The following is a 16,704-nucleotide window of genomic DNA, read 5'->3' as shown; positions in this document are numbered from 1 at the left end:
TTTTTACACATTGTTAGGGGTAGAAGTAACCACAAATCGTGATAATTAAATAAATATGGCTACACTTCAATAGAAAGGATAGTCGAAGGTGTAGGAAAAAATAATAATGTCCTTTAAATGAGTGTATAATACATGGAGATAAAATATGAATATTATATAGCATGAAGTCTATTCTGTTTGATTACTCAGTGATGGTATAAATTGGTTTCAGAGTAATTTGGAAACAGGAACATTTTTCGTAACAGATAGGCTTACGTAAAGAATACAGAGGAACCAGGTCAGGCAAACACGTCGTGATATCATTATAATAATTTCGTTCAAAGAAAGAGGAACTTTGTTACTTGAAATATCCATATTACAAAATAACAGACAAATCCTAACTGATTAAGATTATCTTCTGTTTTCCTTCAATTGCCTAAGGTTAAGTAGACTAGAAATATTGTAACCTGGAGAAGAATGACGAAATATGAGTATTCGAAAATACGTCGATTGTATGAAGCAAAATATCACAATATATGGAGGCATCGTAAAGCAAATTATTATTTGGCACTCTATTTTTCTCATAATTAAAATGTAATCCAAACAGCAAGTTCAGAGTATCAAAAAATATTTAGGTACCGGTATACCTAAGGTTTGAAGTACACACTATTCTTTCAGAATATTGAAATAATGAAGATTATATATTTTCACTTGAAGTGTTGACATCGAATTGATGAAATATTACCCACAAATGAATGAATGAATGAATGAATAAATAAAAAACAGGTAAATAAATAAATAAGATGTATTTGCCAAATATGTTTATAATACATCTAACAATTGTGTTTTCCCAATTTGGAAGTATATATTTTGTGGTTGTGTGAAGAATGAAGGACTAAAATAGAAAAGAAAAGTTGTTTTATATCGTATATGGTGAATCGTAACCATTATTACAGCTCATTAAACTTTATAAAACACTAAAAATTAATATTCTGTCCCTGTATTCTGAGTCGTTTAAAGTTATCATTGCAGTGCGAGGCGTAAAAAATTAATTAATTAACTCACACGTACATAGTTTTATACACGAAATGAAAGGATTAGCGTAGATGGACAAACTGTGTTTGAACGATTTCAATAGAAACTAGGCGAATAATTTACACTGATCAAGAACGTTGAAAACATAACATGGATAGACGCTGTTCACGTTTTAGCAACGAAATAATAGATTATTAAGAATTATTACGCTTCCATGTCTGTAAGTTCGCGTTCATTCAACAAGTAACGGTATTTGATTTCAACTTGGAAGCCTATTTCGATGACAGTGAAATTCAATTCATCGGTAACCTCGGGAAGATTATTGTCGATAACTGGACCACAGACAACTTTTGTATTTCTCTGATGATTGGGCACTGCCATCAGGTCAAGTAACTGAGTGAAGTTTGACATTTCCATAATGCTTCTTGTTGAGACGTACTGACTACTTGTTCTTTTCATTAAAACGAAATATCGCTTTAAGGCTTTCTTGAAGGGAACTCTATTGGACAAATTATTTAGCTGAACGTTCTCGGATGTTTGAGTGATTAGGCCTAAAATAATTTTCACACCGTTTCCGGACTTCTGTTGAGGATCCGGTACTTGTGAGTATGTGAAGTCTTTAAGGTGTACTTTAACACTAGTTAGCTTGACTTCGTTGTAGTCAAGAGCAATTCTTAGGAATTCGTCTGAAAGCTTCCAGTAACTTGCCGCGTCGAACCACTTTCCACACAAATCGAAACGTCCCATGCCGTAATTATAGGTGTAGAGAACGTCTTCTTTTACAGAATCGACATAAGATTTTCGAGTGCTTGGGAGCGGGTCGTTCTTATGTGCAGAGGATCTAACGTGATGCATTTTATATGCGTGATTTTGTAAAACTATGACAATTGACAGGAAGGATATGAAGTATGGTTTCATAATAGACAATTGAAGTTATTCGATGGCTTTATTATGCTACAGAAAAGAATATTTGTTATATTTATTCGGTTAGTTGAATTATAAATTTTAATGTAAGATGATTTCCCTATATATACTGTTATATTTAATTAATTTCTTTGTGTTACAAGAGAACAAATGCCCCAAGTATAACACCTTCTTCTTATATAAAAGATATGTGGAAGATTTTCTCGTCTCACAAAATTTTTGTTTCATATATACTCTATCAATGTTTAATCAAGCTGTAATATGCATAACGTATGTGATTAAACCTGTATATTTGAAAATTCACGATTTTCACTAAATAATTATAGTACACACTATTCATGTAAGTTATTGAAATAAAGAAGATAAAATATTTCATTCCAAGAGCTGACATCGAATTCATTAAATATTCGAGACATAGATATTCATTTTGACGAGAGTTGAATGAATTTGTTTGTATGATACAGTGCTTTCGCAGAGGAAGCTTCCTCCATGTTTAATTTTATGAAAATATCACATTTTATTGAAAAATATTATATGTGGTTTTACTTATTAATTGTGTAAAAACTGAAGTACGAAAAATATTATGTAAATATTCGCTACTTGTTCTGTGATGGAATCGTCATTAAAATAATTAACAGTACATTTATTTATGCGAAATATTAAATATAGCGTGTAAGAAATTAATACAGAGGGTAACATTTTAAAATAACTTATTTTTATAAAATATATCCCGACAAAGTTAGAATGGAGAATATAAGAGAAAGTAGGTTGTATGTGACAGAAATTCTTTATAAGAATATTATATTGTCGTTTCTGTAACAGAATTATTTGCAAAATATAGAGTGCGAGGTACATGAAGAATATCTCTTAAATAGATATTTCTTTGAAATGTGGATTTAAATATTTTGCAATACAGAAGACGTTATTTTTTTTTACACATTGTTAGGGGTAGAAGTAACCACAAATCGTGATAATTAAATAAATATGGCTACACTTCAATAGAAAGGATAGTCGAAGGTGTAGGAAAAAATAATAATGTCCTTTAAATGAGTGTATAATACATGGAGATAAAATATGAATATTATATAGCATGAAGTCTATTCTGTTTGATTACTCAGTGATGGTATAAATTGGTTTCAGAGTAATTTGGAAACAGGAACATTTTTCGTAACAGATAGGCTTACGTAAAGAATACAGAGGAACCAGGTCAGGCAAACACGTCGTGATATCATTATAATAATTTCGTTCAAAGAAAGAGGAACTTTGTTACTTGAAATATCCATATTACAAAATAACAGACAAATCCTAACTGATTAAGATTATCTTCTGTTTTCCTTCAATTGCCTAAGGTTAAGTAGACTAGAAATATTGTAACCTGGAGAAGAATGACGAAATATGAGTATTCGAAAATACGTCGATTGTATGAAGCAAAATATCACAATATATGGAGGCATCGTAAAGCAAATTATTATTTGGCACTCTATTTTTCTCATAATTAAAATGTAATCCAAACAGCAAGTTCAGAGTATCAAAAAATATTTAGGTACCGGTATACCTAAGGTTTGAAGTACACACTATTCTTTCAGAATATTGAAATAATGAAGATTATATATTTTCACTTGAAGTGTTGACATCGAATTGATGAAATATTACCCACAAATGAATGAATGAATGAATGAATAAATAAAAAACAGGTAAATAAATAAATAAGATGTATTTGCCAAATATGTTTATAATACATCTAACAATTGTGTTTTCCCAATTTGGAAGTATATATTTTGTGGTTGTGTGAAGAATGAAGGACTAAAATAGAAAAGAAAAGTTGTTTTATATCGTATATGGTGAATCGTAACCATTATTACAGCTCATTAAACTTTATAAAACACTAAAAATTAATATTCTGTCCCTGTATTCTGAGTCGTTTAAAGTTATCATTGCAGTGCGAGGCGTAAAAAATTAATTAATTAACTCACACGTACATAGTTTTATACACGAAATGAAAGGATTAGCGTAGATGGACAAACTGTGTTTGAACGATTTCAATAGAAACTAGGCGAATAATTTACACTGATCAAGAACGTTGAAAACATAACATGGATAGACGCTGTTCACGTTTTAGCAACGAAATAATAGATTATTAAGAATTATTACGCTTCCATGTCTGTAAGTTCGCGTTCATTCAACAAGTAACGGTATTTGATTTCAACTTGGAAGCCTATTTCGATGACAGTGAAATTCAATTCATCGGTAACCTCGGGAAGATTATTGTCGATAACTGGACCACAGACAACTTTTGTATTTCTCTGATGATTGGGCACTGCCATCAGGTCAAGTAACTGAGTGAAGTTTGACATTTCCATAATGCTTCTTGTTGAGACGTACTGACTACTTGTTCTTTTCATTAAAACGAAATATCGCTTTAAGGCTTTCTTGAAGGGAACTCTATTGGACAAATTATTTAGCTGAACGTTCTCGGATGTTTGAGTGATTAGGCCTAAAATAATTTTCACACCGTTTCCGGACTTCTGTTGAGGATCTGGTACGTGTGAGTATGTGAAGTCTTTAAGGTGTACTTTAACACTAGTTAGCTTGACTTCGTTGTAGTCAAGAGCAATTCTTAGGAATTCGTCTGAGAGCTTCCAGTAACTTGCCGCGTCGAACCACTTTCCACACAAATCGAAACGTCCCATGCCGTAATTATAGGTGTAGAGAACGTCTTCTTTTACAGAATCGACATAAGATTTTCGAGTGCTTGGGAGCGGGTCGTTCTTATGTGCAGAGGATCTAACGTGATGCATTTTATATGCGTGATTTTGTAAAACTATGACAATTGACAGGAAGGATATGAAGTATGGTTTCATAATAGACAATTGAAGTTATTCGATGGCTTTATTATGCTACAGAAAAGAATATTTGTTATATTTATTCGGTTAGTTGAATTATAAATTTTAATGTAAGATGATTTCCCTATATATACTGTTATATTTAATTAATTTCTTTGTGTTACAAGAGAACAAATGCCCCAAGTATAACACCTTCTTCTTATATAAAAGATATGTGGAAGATTTTCTCGTCTCATAAAATGTTTGTTTCATATATACTCTATCAATGTTTCATCAAGCTGTAATATGCATAACGTATGTGATTAAATCTGTATATTTGAAAATTCACGATTTTCACTAAATAATTATAGTACACACTATTCATGTAAGTTATTGAAATAAAGAAGATAAAATATTTCATTCCAAGAGCAGACATCGAATTCATTAAATATTCGAGACATAGATATTCATTTTGACGAGAGTTGAATGAATTTGTTTGTATGATACAGTGCTTTCGCAGAGGAAGCTTCCTCCATGTTTAATTTTATGAAAATATCACATTTTATTGAAAAATATTATATGTGGTTTTACTTATTAATTGTGTAAAAACTGAAGTACGAAAAATATTATGTAAATATTCGCTATTTGTTCTGTGATGGAATCGTCATTAAAATAATTAACAGTACATTTATTTATGCGAAATATTAAATATAGCGTGTAAGAAATTAATACAGAGGGTAACATTTTAAAATAACTTATTTTTATAAAATATATCCCGACAAATTTAGAAGGGAGAATATAAGAGAAAGTAGGTTGTATGTGACAGAAATTCTTTATAAGAATATTATATTGTCGTTTCTGTAACAGAATTATTTGCAAAATATAGAGTGCGAGGTACATGAAGAATATCTCTTAAATAGATATTTCTTTGAAAAGTGGATTTAAATATTTTGCAATACAGAAGACGGTAATTTTTACTCATTGTTAGTGGTAGAAGTAACCACAAATCGTGATAATTAAATAAATATGGCTACACTTCAATGGAAAGGAGAACTTTTTTACTTGAAATATCCGTATTACGAAATAACTGACAAATCCTAAGTGATTAGGATTATCTTCTATTTTGCTTCAATTGCCTAAGTTTAAGTAGACTAGAAATATTTTAACCTGGAGAAGAATGACGAAATATGAGGATTCGAAAATACGTCGATTTTATGAAGCAAAATATCGCAATACATGGAGGCACCGTAAAGCAAATTATTATTTGGCACTCTATTAGACGAGTGTCAAATTTTTGCTCATAATTAAAATGTAGTCAAAATACTAAATCCACAGTATGTAATAATATTTAGATATGCCTAATGATTGAAGTACACACTAATCATTCAGAATATTGAAATAATGAAGATTGTATATTTTCACTTGAAGTGTTGACATCGGATTGAAGAAATATTAGCCACAAATAAATACATAAAATAAAATAAATAAATAAATAAATAAAATTAATTAATTATTTAATAGATAAATAGTTGAATATATAAATAGATAGGTAAATAGATAATTAGATAGATAAATAAATAAATAAATAAATGAATAAATAAATAAACAAAGTAAAAGGCACGTAATAAAACAAAATTAACAAATCGATGTACTTTTGTTGTCGAAATGATTTATCTGTCTTCGTTCCAAAAAAAAAAACTGATATTATATTGGTAGAAGGATGCGTTGCATGCAATATTCTTTACTCAGAACATAGATGATAAAGGCCTAAGTGTATTCATTCCAATAAGAGAGCTGAAATTAGGTAGAATGCTCAAGCTAAAGGAGGCTATACTGTACGTTCTAAAAACTATTACGCACAATGAAAAGCAGCATTTGACAAGAGCAGATGTAGAAGTATTCTCAAAATTGAGGAAGAATTTGTAAGAAACTACCATATTAAAAATTCCGAATATCATATAAAAGTAGCAATCATTGTATCTCTGGTCATATATCAGATTGGTCTTTCCCATGTTAAGAAATGGCAACATACGTATAAAAGAGAATAACGACCAGGATCTCCACGGTCGAAAATGACTTTTTTGGTAACGACGGTATGTGAAAGTAGTAATGCAAATGCAATTTCATCAGGATTCTACCCTAAGGGGACTTCTTTTGCAGTCATTAGATGGCTGCATAGTGAAATTGATAAAAAAGTTTACTACATCATACTACATTTGACCAATAAAACGGTACGGAACGACGTGTTTCAAGCTATCATGGCTGCTTATCCCACAATTTTTTATCACCTCCCTTGCATATGTTTTTATCATCTCCCTAGCATTTGTTTTTATCATCTCTCTAGCATTTGTTTGATTTTATCACTTCCCTAGCATTTGTTTCTTTGTTTGCCAACGTTGTAATTTCAATAATTGTACATTTTAAAATGATTCATGTTTATTTCATTATCCTAAATTAAAACTGTTCTATCCTTTAATCTTGTTTATATTATTCAGGTTATGTTACAGCTTCTGCTGTGTGAGATTATGGATAATCACGTATCAGAGATTGTTTAATATATATTGATATTGAAGTGGAATGCAACTATTTTAATAAAAATGAAACTGAATCAACAAAAAAAACCTTCAGGAGTAGTAATCGTCCATAGAATTCAATGAAGATTTTCTAGTTGGCAAACTAGTAACAAGAGAACAGATAAACATAACACACTACTACCATCTAGCGGAATATATGTAATGATGAGAAGGTAGAATAATACATTTTAAAGACAGTTTAGTAGTTGTCAATTAATATTTTATTGTATTAGAGTACTTAATTTCTTCTAATCTTTATATACTTTCTTCTAATCGTGTAATAGTCAACGAAATCCCACTCGAGTTTTGATTTTCACTAGATAAATCAAAACCTCTAGTGAGATTACTATAGATAAATCTGTTACGTGTGATCAGGGATTGTATACATAGTGATTAACGCAATATTCAAATAAATAAGTGATATTGTTTTAAAATTATATTTCTGAATTTTCAAATAGATCAGAAATCAGCGAGGAGCGTATCCTGCAGGTGTTAAGTTTTGTACCAGTAGGCCTATATACAGTTAGATAGATGGATGGATGGATGGATTTATTCGTTCCATAATATTCTTACATTTGCTTTATAATATAGAATAAAGAACATGTCCAATTCTTACGTTTAAATATAAATGCAATGCATATAAAATGCAAATACGAAATATGTACAGAATTAATACCTTAATAAAAATAATGTTTTATACAATGTAATATGTTTACCATTTAATAGTATTAAAATATTTACACAGTACTGTGAAATGTCAAGAATTCATCTACAGAATAGAAAGTGTGAGTAATTTGTTTGGTTTTACCTTAAATAATGCAGGGTTTTAGCTATGATTCTTAATGTCTTCAGGAAGACTATTGAACATTTTTATCGCCATGTAACGCACTCCCCTTTGATAGCATGATAAATTTGATGATGGCGTATGAAAATCATTCCTTCTGCGGTATTTATACTATGTATGACTGAATTAGTTGGAAAATTTTGTTTATTACATAAGAGGAAATTTATTATAGAGTATATGTATTGACTTGTTAAGGTTAGAATCTCTAATTTTTTAAAAAATAATCTACATGATTCTCTAGTCTTTGCTCCAACTACTGTTCTAATGACTCTTTTTCGTAATAAAAATATATTTTTTTACTATCTGCAGAATTTACCCAAAATATTATTCCGTAGGACATAATGGAATGAAAATAGGCAAAATATATTGTCTTTAAGATACTGCTGTTTAGAAATTGTTGTGACGACCTAATTGCGAAGCATGCTGAGCTAAGTTTGGGGGTTATTTCTTTGATATGATTTTTGCAATTTATTGTATTATTAATATGCAAACCAAGAAATTTGGTTGTTGATGTTTCTAGTAGAGGTATATTATTGATAGTTGTGTCCAATGTTTCAGAGATTAAACTTGAAGTGGCTTTTAATTGAATTATGTTAGTTTTATTAATGTTTAATGCTAGTTTATTGGTTGTAAACCAGTCACAAATTGTAAGGAGAATTATTTCAAATTAAATCTCTGTTGCGAGAAATCTGGTCATTAAAAATGAAAACAAATAATTAAATAAAATTTTAGCGATATAAGATAATATCACAGTCTACTATATACAGTCGCGAAGCTTGAGGAGATTTTTTGCAAATCTCGCGATAAAGCGCTCCAAGCGGTTAGCAACTAGAAACAATAGACTATCCACGGTCGACTTTGGATTTAGAGTGGACTGAGTCGTATTTCCATAGAGTGCTAGGTCGTTGCGTATTTCGCATTGATGCTCGTGAAGAAAAATCCTAACATCTATTTCTTATTTTACTTCTAGATGCAAAAAGTGGTTAATAAACAGCAGGAGGAAAGATCTAATGACAAAGAATGAAGCATATCTTTATAATAATATAAAGTTTTGCTCTCTTCATTTCGAAAACACACAATTTATGAATGAAAACAAAAATAAATTAATCTGGAATGCTGTTCCAACTTTATTTGATGTTTCAAATAAACCTGTTCTGTTATTACCTGCAGCTGAGAAACAAAAGCTTTGCACTAATTCTACGTCTGTATCAGCTGATTCCTTGAATAATTGTACATTTTCAGACAACTTAGGCCTACTTTTTTTTTCAAAGGATATGTTTTTAATTATAGCTGTTAATTTTGTTGTTATTTTTATTTGTTACTTTACTAGAGACGTAGAAAAAGTAAGTCTGTTACAATAAAATTTATTGATCACGTTTTATTTCCAATTCTGGTGTGATTATTATTGCTTAACTTCATCCCACTTTGCTAACTACGTAAGCCTACACTACAAGTACCGGTACACGTAAGTTACTCCCATTAATTCATATTTCCATTATTGTTATTATATTATTGTTGTAAAGGGAAATGCAAATTAATATTTATTGGTTTCATAGTTCATTATCGCTATAATCTCGAATGAGTGAAGCGATTATAATAAATTTCAGTTCGTTTTGCACAAACAAAAATAATATTAACCTATTTCTTGCGGGTATCGAGTTTATGGTGGAATTTAATATACTTCATTAAAATAATAAATTAACTTTATCCATTTAATATTTCAATAATGGAAGGAAGGTGTTAATTTTTCCAAAAGAACACGACAACGAAAGTGTAACATATTTTGTCATCTGCTAGGAGAGATCTGTGATGATGAGGCGATAGTAGCGATCCTAGTGGTGGGCAACTACCCATGTTTGCATTTTTACTACATATTGATCTTCGCGACTGTATATAGTAGACTGTGATAATATCCAATGACAAAATATTATGTCAAATGGACTGATTGGAAGCAAGCTCCGATAGGTACTGCTTACGCCATCTAGGGGACCAAAGCGAAACTAATTCAACGTTGTGTTGCGACAACTCAATGAGTGATAGTATAGAACAGAGAAGTAGGCCCATTACAAAATTAGTGGTGCTTTCATCTCATTTGCAATTTCTCACATATTTTTAGAAACCACATTATTGTCCTGATATTGTTTCAAAGATTGTACAGAACGTATCATTCCTGTACTAAAACAACTAATGTATCCGCATGAGCTCAATTATGAATAATGTGCACTACACAACAATAGTAATTGCAGAAAGTGAAAGCGTGCAATCATAGTCACTACTAACGCATGCGCAGTACACTGCAGCTATCAGTATCCTCGCGACGAACTTCAAGCAGTCATTCGATGTTTTCTCTCCGTGTCTCCACGTATTTGCTCCCGACCGTCGCGCCGCGTCTGATTCTGTATGCGTCACATGATAAGATATCAATGAAAGACAAGTACCATCAGACAAAATGTCGCGTCGCGCCCTGCCTTAGTATTCCTAACTTGCTTAGCAACCAACGGTTATAATACAGAACCGTAAACAATTTTGGACATTTTCGTTCATGGACATTAAACAATGGACATTCTTCTGACTGGACATTTGTGTCCACGGACATTTTTGTATATGAACATCTTTTCCTCTGGACGATTTGGAATGAACATTATAACCTGGAAGCATGTGAACTATAGCGATGACGCTGTACGAACGCAGAGCAGTACAAGTGGCGCTCCGGGTTGCAGGACTACTCTGGCTTCGGTCGACTAATACATACTTTTCGTATACTTAGCAGTGTTGCCAACTGAACGGAAATTCCGTCAAAACTGACGGAATTTCAACGTAGCGGACGGGAAAAAAATGGCTTTGACGGGTGACGGATTTTCTGGTGGAAATTACGATTTACATCGTCTATTGACATTTTTAGCTGCAGTCATTTTTAATTGTTCAGTTTTTGGGAGATTTTACTTTTTATTTGAACAGCGCTGTCTGTTGCGAACTATGTTTAAGAATCCCCTGTTTCAGATTTCCTCGTAATCAAGTTAGATGTTGACGAATTATTATTTTAATCAGGATTGGTAAGTTAGTTGTGTTAAAATTTGCTTTATATATTTATTTATTGGGTATTTTTTAAATTTTGGCCGATTCTGACAGATTTCAAGGTATTATACTGACGGGAATATAATTTATGTGTTGGCAACACTGATACTTAGAACCAGTTTAGTTGTTGTCTGACACTGAGTGTTGGAGCAGTGTTTACAAGACGTATGCCGCACAGTACCTACACTCCGGAAGTAGGTACGTACGTAATTGTAATTCTGTTTTGTGGTACGGAAAATGCCAGCCCTAATAATAACATTGAGCCAAACCAATTCATGTTTGAAGATGTAATAAAACCATTTTTTTCAGACTTGGAAAACATGTGCAATAAACAAGGAAAATTGCTAAAATTTTCTGTTCATTGCTAATAAATTTGTGTTAATTTAATTTGTTTATAAATTACATTAATTTAATTTATGTTAGTTACTTTTTAATAATGTTTTTTTATCATTCTCATCACTACACTTCCACATAAATACACATATCCACACAAACGTAAACATACAAACACAAACATACAAGGCATATACACATACTGTACACATTCACAGATTCAACCGTAAGTAATGTCATTAATTTCAGGGGATTATTCTTTGAGATATCTGAAACAAAAAAGCGAAATACAATTTTGTTCGTTAAAATGCTTCCTTACAGAGACAAAATTTGTTTTATATGAAACATTTCATAGCGTGTTTTGGGAAAGCCATTGATTTAATTCCCAATATGCTCAGTCAGTTTAAGAGTGCATTATAATATTATGATAATAAATTATTGAAAGAATTTTAGTTTTGTTCTTTAAATGTACAGAAATTTGATTCGAACAAATGTAACGTTGTAAAATTCCTTCGCCGAACGAAATGTTATATTTGTTCGGATCAAATTTCTACACATTTAAAGGACAAAACTAAAATTCTCTCAATAATTTATCAACAGTAATCTCACTAGACGTTTTGATTTATCTAGAGAAAATCAAAACTCGAGTGGGATTTAATTGACTATTACACGATTAGAAGAAAGTATATAAAGATTAGAAGTAACGAAGTACTCCAATACAATAAAATATTAATTGACTTACGAAAATACAACTGTCTTCAAATGTATTATTGTACCATCTCAACATTACAAATATTACGCTAGATGCATGCTAGATGGCAGTAGTGAGCAATGCCTTCTCGTCGAGAAGTTCTCGATCTATTATACATGATGGCAATGTTGCTAGTCAAGAAGGCTTTGTTGATTCAGTTTCATTTTTATTAAAATGCAACATTCCACTTCAATTATCCGAATCCCAATAATCAACGTCACTTGACAGATGATTTTCAATAAATCTTAATACTAAACAATCTCTGATACGTGACTATCCATAATATCATATAGCAGAAGCTATAACATAACCTAACTAATATACACAAGTGTTAGAAAAGTTTTAAGTAACGACGATGACATAAAAAATAAACATGAATAATTTTAAAAGGAATAATTATTGAATGTACAATTTTCAAATTTGAATGTGGTTGGTGGTTCAATTGATGTTATATTGGACGTGTGCGTAATAGAAGTGGAACTCGTTGATTTAGGCCTACATGGTGTATTCAACTTATTCAGGATTTCCGAATGGTGCTCTTCATTTATTTGTAAATCGGATTTCAGAAGATGCATAGGTATGATCAGTGATTTTTAGTAATTCTTGTTCTTGAATGCCAATGCGAGTCATATTTGAAACTGCTGTGCATCGACTGGAGTGGTTTGTAATTATATATATATATTTTTTTTTGACGTCCAGACCAGCGCAGTTTCAAATGTTGGCAAACAAAGAAACAAATGCTAGGGACGCGATAAAATTAAACAAATGCTAGGGACGCGATAAAATTGTGCGATAAGTAGCCATGATTGGTTGAAATACGTCCTTTCGTACCGTTTTATTAGTCAAAAGTAGTATGACGTAGTAAGAGTGTAATAGTCATCGTAATACACTACTCTCTTAAATTGACTTAGCATATTGGGAATTAAATCAATGGCTTTACCAAAACACGCTATAAAATGTTTCATATAAAACTATTTTTATCTCGAAATGGAAGTAAAAACGAGTAAAACTGTATTAAATTTTTTTGATACACATATATACATTCATTGCACATTTATTTATCGAAAGTAGTGTTTTATAAACTCAGTTTAATATTAATTGATACAAGATTGTGACTTTGGTCTTCATTGCAAGTCTGTATCTAAAATTAAGTTTAAATGATAACGTTATATTGTTATGATAAGGCTGTGACTAAACAAATAATTACTTTTTTTCTGATAACATATTATTTAACTTCAATTGGTAATTGCTCAGATGGCTGTGATATCTCTTTGTGATAAGGCAACTGTTTAACGGTTGTAAGAGAATATTAATTGAGCGTAATGGTAACAACTCTTGTCTCTCTGTTTGAATCAGTCTAAGGGAGATACTTCATAGTGAAGATGTCGGAAGAACAGGAGTCGACTTCAGCTGGGAGATCCAATGTTGACAGTGAAGACAAGGTTGAAGACGACCAGGCCAAGGTTCAAGAGTCAATAGTTAAATTGCGCACGCTCATCGTAGGTAAGAGTTATAAAATTTATATTTTATGTAGAGGGGTTTCTTTCTGCTGTACTTAATCTCCCTTATACTTTTCTTGCATCTTTTACTTTAATGAACTATTTCTTTTTACAACCAAGCAATCAATTAGACGCACCAAGATGTAAATGAATCGGCTATTTTTGAAACCCCATAAGTCACTCATTTTTTCATTTTCGTTTTATGTGAAAAAATAAAAGTCGCAACATAGACGCATAATTTTATGTCAAAACACCGCAAGTCTGGTATATACTGTAGAATGCTTGTGAGGACAAAGCATATACAGTAGAGCGTCTAACGTGTGGGAGAGGACGAGCCATACGATAAACACGAGGTATGCACAAGGTTTTAGTTACAACATTTATGACGGAGCATTAATTGAAATTATAATTTCCGAAAACACACAAAACAAAAGAACAGAAATTGCATAACGTTATCATATACACATTTTAACAAACAAGCAATTGTAATGTTGAAATAATTCAATATAACAAATCAAATTTTGCTACTTATATGACGTTGCTTTCAAGCAGCATTTTTACGGTCATAAATTTCATTCTCTGTATGACTAACATAATATCACCGTCTTCTGTGGCCGAATTAACAAAACTACAGTATATTGGTCTGAAGTGACATCACTATTTCCTAAACATAATAATTATCCCTTCTCAAAGTTCAATTTATTCAGGTACAGTACAGAAGACGGTGATATCAGCGAATAGGGATTATAAAGAATGGACACTGAGAGAATTTTCCTGTGTTTTGTTTTTCTGTGCGCCAGCGTATAGTTCCACTTTCAAGCGCTAGAGGTTAGTGTAATCGAGCATACCCTAAGATAATAATTGAGAATAGAGTTGAGACACAGGATCCAAACATCACCTGCCTTATTGCATAATCCAGTAACGCTTTGCTGCAAATAAATTCAAGTTAACAGCTTTTCCTTATTTCTCAGTGACAAACTAGTTGTAATAATAATATTTTATATTTCAGATGTCATAAATTATATTATAAAATAATATAATACATTATAAAATTAAGTATCGAATTCGTGTAATATTTGTATATAATATAATATAGGTATATGGTTTTACTTCTCGTAAGAGTTTTGTTTTTCCATTTTCAGCGCTATCAAATCATTACATATTTTAATAGTTGTTGGGGTCAACGTTCAACTCTCATTATAAAGGAACTCTAGAGTCTAGAAATTACAGTTAATGACGGATTTATTATTTTATGGATCCAATTTATTTTATTTGAGTGCATAATGTACCTAGATGTATTAATTATATGTGTTATATTTCCGCTGTGTCGACTGCTAGCTGGTGTGATGTCAGCGCCAACTCTAGGGAGAAAGCAGAATCTCACGCTTTAGCTGGCTTGAAGGTCATTGAAATCGGTCCGGCTACATCAAAGGTACCGACGCGAAGTGTCCATTCTTTATAATCCCTATTCTCTGGTGATATTATATTAGCATACAGAGAATGAAATTCATGACCTTAAAAATGCTGCTTGAAAACAACATCATATACATATTATAAGTGTATATATTCTTATAAATGTATTTAATATAATATAATAGGCTTATAACAATTTGCAAAGAATATATAAACTAAGTTCAATTTATATCCGACTTTACAATATATTGAATAGTAAGATTTAGAATTAATGTTACAGCTCTATAACTCGAAAACCTGACGTGCCATGATAAATCTGATTACAGATCTGGAATCAGCGCATCAATTTCAGTATTAAACACTTGAAATTTCCTCAGTAGCAGGCAAAAAGGCCTTTTTTTTGTAGACTAGGTTAGTTTAAATATTTATAACATTTTGTGTACTTGAACAATGCAAGTAAACAAATTATTGCAACACATATGTTACTTTATAGATGGTGGAATCTAAATTTATTGATTTTCTTAATATAATAACAAAATATTGTGCCTTAATTTTCTAAATCTCTTAAGTCATGAACATTTTTACTTGTCTAGCAACAAATTTAATATTATGTAGACGTTAATGGCATGCTTCCGTGACTTATTCACTCAATACTTAACTTTCAGAAGAAAAGAATTTTACAAATACATCCTAGTTTATAAATTGTGTTTTTTTCCCCACAAGTTTGCAATTCTTAACTTACGGGGTTTTAAAAATAAACCGATTAAGATGTTTTCTAGTTTTTTTTAAGGAGCTATTGAGTTCGATAACATTATTTTATGTAACAACTTTTCCTTTCTGCTATGAAACTAAGATTTCTAAATAGTACAAGGGACTTAATTGTTCAGTGATTTTAGTATTAATGTAATATAAAAATGTTACATAATACTGTAATTCTTGTCTGGAAAATTAAGTTATAAAATACAGATGTCTTAACTGATTGATTATTATAACGATGAATTTATCTGTATTTTACAGATGTGTCGTCCATCAGTCATTTTAAATTGTTTAGTTATCAATATATTTTAATGTGACCTTATTTTATTTAATAGAGGAGAAGAAGCTGAGAGTGAGGAATGATGACCATTTCCTCCTGCGTTTCTTGAGGTCGAGTGAACTGGATGCAGAAAAAGCGTTCGAAAAGGTATGTAGTCTTCATTTATTGGTAAACAAATGGAAACAAAGTTACAAATTTCCAATATCTTCAATATTTTTGTATAAAGTTGAAGACAATATTTGGGGCTAAGAGGGATGAAGTTAGAGGGGAATGGAGAAAGTTACACAACGCAGAACTGCACGCATTGTATTCTTCACCTGACATAATTAGGAACATTAAATCCAGACTTTTGAGATGGGAAGGGCATGTAGCACGTATGGGTAAATCCAGAAATGCATATAGAGTGTTAGTTGGAAGATC

At 31.3% G+C, this 16,704-nt stretch overlaps 1 protein-coding gene across 3 annotated transcripts in view; it reads left to right on the top strand.

Annotated features, from left to right (window-relative positions):
• Positions 1–16,704, top strand: part of LOC138710899 (clavesin-2-like) — a 167,038-nt gene that overhangs the window by 132,311 nt on the left and 18,023 nt on the right. For all 3 annotated transcript variants that reach the window (XM_069842091.1, XM_069842093.1, XM_069842092.1), the window contains exons 2-3: positions 13,693–13,839; positions 16,340–16,431. In XM_069842091.1, coding sequence (XP_069698192.1) covers positions 13,719–13,839; positions 16,340–16,431 — 213 coding nt within the window. In that variant the 5' untranslated portion in view covers positions 13,693–13,718. The remainder of the gene's footprint in view (positions 1–13,692; positions 13,840–16,339; positions 16,432–16,704) is intronic.

The sequence above is a fragment of the Periplaneta americana genome, chromosome 12, assembly GCF_040183065.1.
Source record: "Periplaneta americana isolate PAMFEO1 chromosome 12, P.americana_PAMFEO1_priV1, whole genome shotgun sequence".
Classification (NCBI taxonomy): domain Eukaryota; kingdom Metazoa; phylum Arthropoda; class Insecta; order Blattodea; family Blattidae; genus Periplaneta; species Periplaneta americana.
Note: the sequence above shows the minus strand (reverse complement) of the source record. Positions and strands in the feature narration are given on the sequence as shown.